Source organism: Morone saxatilis, unplaced genomic scaffold (genome assembly GCF_004916995.1).
Source record: "Morone saxatilis isolate NCDOM2014 unplaced genomic scaffold, NCSU_SB_2.0 Contig9, whole genome shotgun sequence".
NCBI lineage: Eukaryota > Metazoa > Chordata > Actinopteri > Moronidae > Morone > Morone saxatilis.
Window position 1 is genome coordinate 17412077 of NW_023340268.1, and position 3211 is coordinate 17415287.

Sequence of the window (3211 nt, forward strand, 5' to 3'; positions counted from 1 at the left end):
CACAGGGGTCCATGACTGAAACATTGTAAAGTGCAGTAATTCAGTCTTTCCTTTTCTTTTACATTAATGCATTTTCCCACACCTATAGCCCTAGCAATAAACTACGTACCAGTAATCAAGACAACAAAAACTGTGGTCAAAATACCAAAATTACATGGAAGAAAAAAATTGAATGAGATGAGTCGATACTAAACACACAAGCAAAACATTTTAATCCAAGGACCTTTTGAAATATAAAGTTGTAACTCATTCCTCTGTAAGAGCTACACAACAGCATTCTGTTGCAAACTGCTGGCAAATCTATATGAGATTCATACGAGCTGATTTGATTCTGTTTCATACAGTATTTCTTCCATCAATTCACTGCTGTTTTTTGTTGTCCAGCACAAGAGGAGGGATGGGTGTTATTTACAAGCTGCTTGTTATTTACAAGCTGCTACAGCTACTTGAGCTGTAGCAGCTTGTAAATAACACCCATCACCCACACCCACACTCAGAAGTGTTTTATGGACAATCAATAACTGATTTCTCCCCTAAGAGCCTACTTTCCTCGTTCTTGTGTCTCAAGAGAGTATTATCACCCAGTGAGTGGGTCACTTCTGATTAATGAAGCGTTATCAATAACCTTTAGCTTGCCCTGATCCAGATATCAGCTGTAGACACTGCTTCAGTAAGAACAGAGAGATCATGTTTGACTGGTTTGTACTACCCACCAATTTAACACTGAACAGTAAAAGCTGCTGTGGTCACTAGTGAAAGAGCACACACTTGACTAATGAGAGGCCATGTTGCTCTACATGTGGGTGTGCTAAAGTTCCATGTGCTGATAAGTTATTATTAATGGGGCATATTAAAGTTAAAATTTGTGCTCTGTTCATCTGTGAAAGATTGCATTATACGGCTATTGTGATCCAAGACATTTCTTGGACATGTCTCCCCAAGTCAAATGAGAACGCACACTGGCACTGTTGAATGCGATTTAGAAGGGAATATCTGCATTTGATGTCCTCATGAATTCTTGCTAAGTTTGGCAAACAGGCATTTAATGTTAGTTTTTATTAATCTGTGTCACAAATCCAAGGACTCAATCTAAGTGTGACAGCCCTGTTAGAGCTCATACTGAAGTATGAACATACTGTGCTGAAAGGTGAGAAACAAGAGAAAACTGTCACACTGATTTATGCTTAAGAAGAGACAATATCCAGGATTGCACTCTAGTAAAGTAATTTCATTTCTCCAGTTGTTTTTTAACGAAGCACCTCCATGTTTGGCATGTATTTCATAGATGAGCCTTGGTCCTATACTTGCTGCCTTTCAGTGAATTTGCTGAGATGTAGTAAGATCGGCTGAATTGCCGCAAGCTTTAGAAATAACAGATGTTTCCACCGAACCTGTATCTTTGTATTAATTTAAGTCACAAGACACCACAAAGTCCTCAGTGTAGTATTATGTTGTAGGCATTGTAGAGTTGTATAATATTTTTTGTTCTTTGGCTCTATCCACTGCTTCTACCTCTTGCTCTAATCATTCCCATTTTTTTCCATCCTCAGCAGGGAAGAAAGGGGTCCTTCTGCTCTCTAACCTGGTTCCCCACTTCCTCCCGCATTATTGTCACCAATAATCCCTGGCTGCGATTGGTCCTCACCATGACGACCACTGCTCTCATACTGGTGATGGCCGTCTTCAACATGGTGAGAAACTGGTTACAGTTTAAGATGTGGTGATGTGGATGTGGTTGGTCACAGTGGATGACTTTTGATTATTAATTTAATTCTGCAGGAATAGTGCAGGAAAAGTGCTACCATTAACCTTTTAAAATTACATTTAAACTTTGATAGGGCTGAATAAACACATTTTATACAATTATTATTTTAATATTACACTAAATATGTGTATTTAATGCATTGCTGTAGTCTGTTTATGACACCAAAACTAAAAAACAAATCTGTGCCTGAATAATAAAGTATGCATTAATCATTGTAAGAGTTGCTGTAAGCCTTCATAATGCTTTATATTGGTATAATAAGGCATTAAAAGTATATTAAAAGTATGAAGTCATACTTTGCAAGGTTGAGTATCAAATTATTTCATAATTTCTGTACAAATTTAGCATGAAACATTATAAAGTGTTATGACTGTGTTGGTACTTTCTGTTTCTACCTTTGGTGCCACACTAAGAGAAAGATGCAGTGCTTGTTATGTATCCTGTTACAAAACCCAAACAGTAATATATTCACATTATATTCTCCAATACAGGCCAATACAAATGTGACATAAACATTATTTATTTATGTTGCCTATTCCCTACTGCTAGTTCGTGTATTGCAGTAATTGCCCTGTTTATGTCCATGAGCAGGGATTCACATGCATGGGCTGCATAACATGTATGAAAGACCAGACCACTAAACTCCGTAAACAATCAATTTAGCCGACAAATCACACAGAAGGAAACTGTGTCAAAAGTACAATTAATCTCCACAGCTCACATGATGCAGTTGTAAACATAGCTCATTATCAGAATCATACATTCATACGTTCATTTTTCATAAAGATGATTTTATATACAAGGAATTTGCTTTGGTATTTTGCTACATAACGATACAATAAACATAGTAAGAGACATTAAAGTCAAGTACAGCAACAGTTACTACACTCAGCTACATCCAGCTATCTCTTCAGATTATGACAGCATAATTTAACAGGTTTTAGTCAGAGTCGGTTAACTCAGTAACTTGTAAATGTAATGTAAATGGGTTCTGGATGCTGTGACAGCTAAACAATGGGTCAATCTGTTTTCCCTCCATCCTTTCTGTTTTGTTTGTTAGTTCTTCGTGGAGGATCCTGGAGGATCCACAGAGGACGACCTGACAACTACTCCACCTGTGAATCTAAGTAATGACAGCCTGTTCTTCCTGGAAGAAAACACAGGAGAAAACAAGTTCTATCTGCCAGTAAGTACAATAGGGCGAAGTCAACAACATGAGCTGGAAAGAAGGTAAATAAGTCAGATTACTGACAACCATTACCAAAAAAACTGCTTAAATGAGTTGACAGTTATCTAAAACATTTATTTAAACCTAACTAACTAAATATTTATAAATTTGCACTAATAATAATTTAGCTTTTCTTCCAGCATATACTACAACATTAAGGGACATTTTCTTCTTAAACTTTTAGTTGGTATATTTTGCTCACATGTTGGTGTGAACAC

At 36.8% G+C, this 3211-nt stretch overlaps 1 protein-coding gene across 1 annotated transcript in view; it reads left to right on the plus strand.

Moving 5' to 3' along the window:
- Positions 1-3211, plus strand: part of LOC118342320 (adenylate cyclase type 2-like) — a gene marked incomplete at both ends in the record, with an annotated part of 20583 nt that overhangs the window by 12870 nt on the left and 4502 nt on the right. Inside the window, 2 exon segments of the mRNA XM_035680811.1 lie at positions 1551-1691; positions 2826-2951. Of these exon segments, the coding sequence (XP_035536704.1) occupies positions 1551-1691; positions 2826-2951 (267 nt within the window).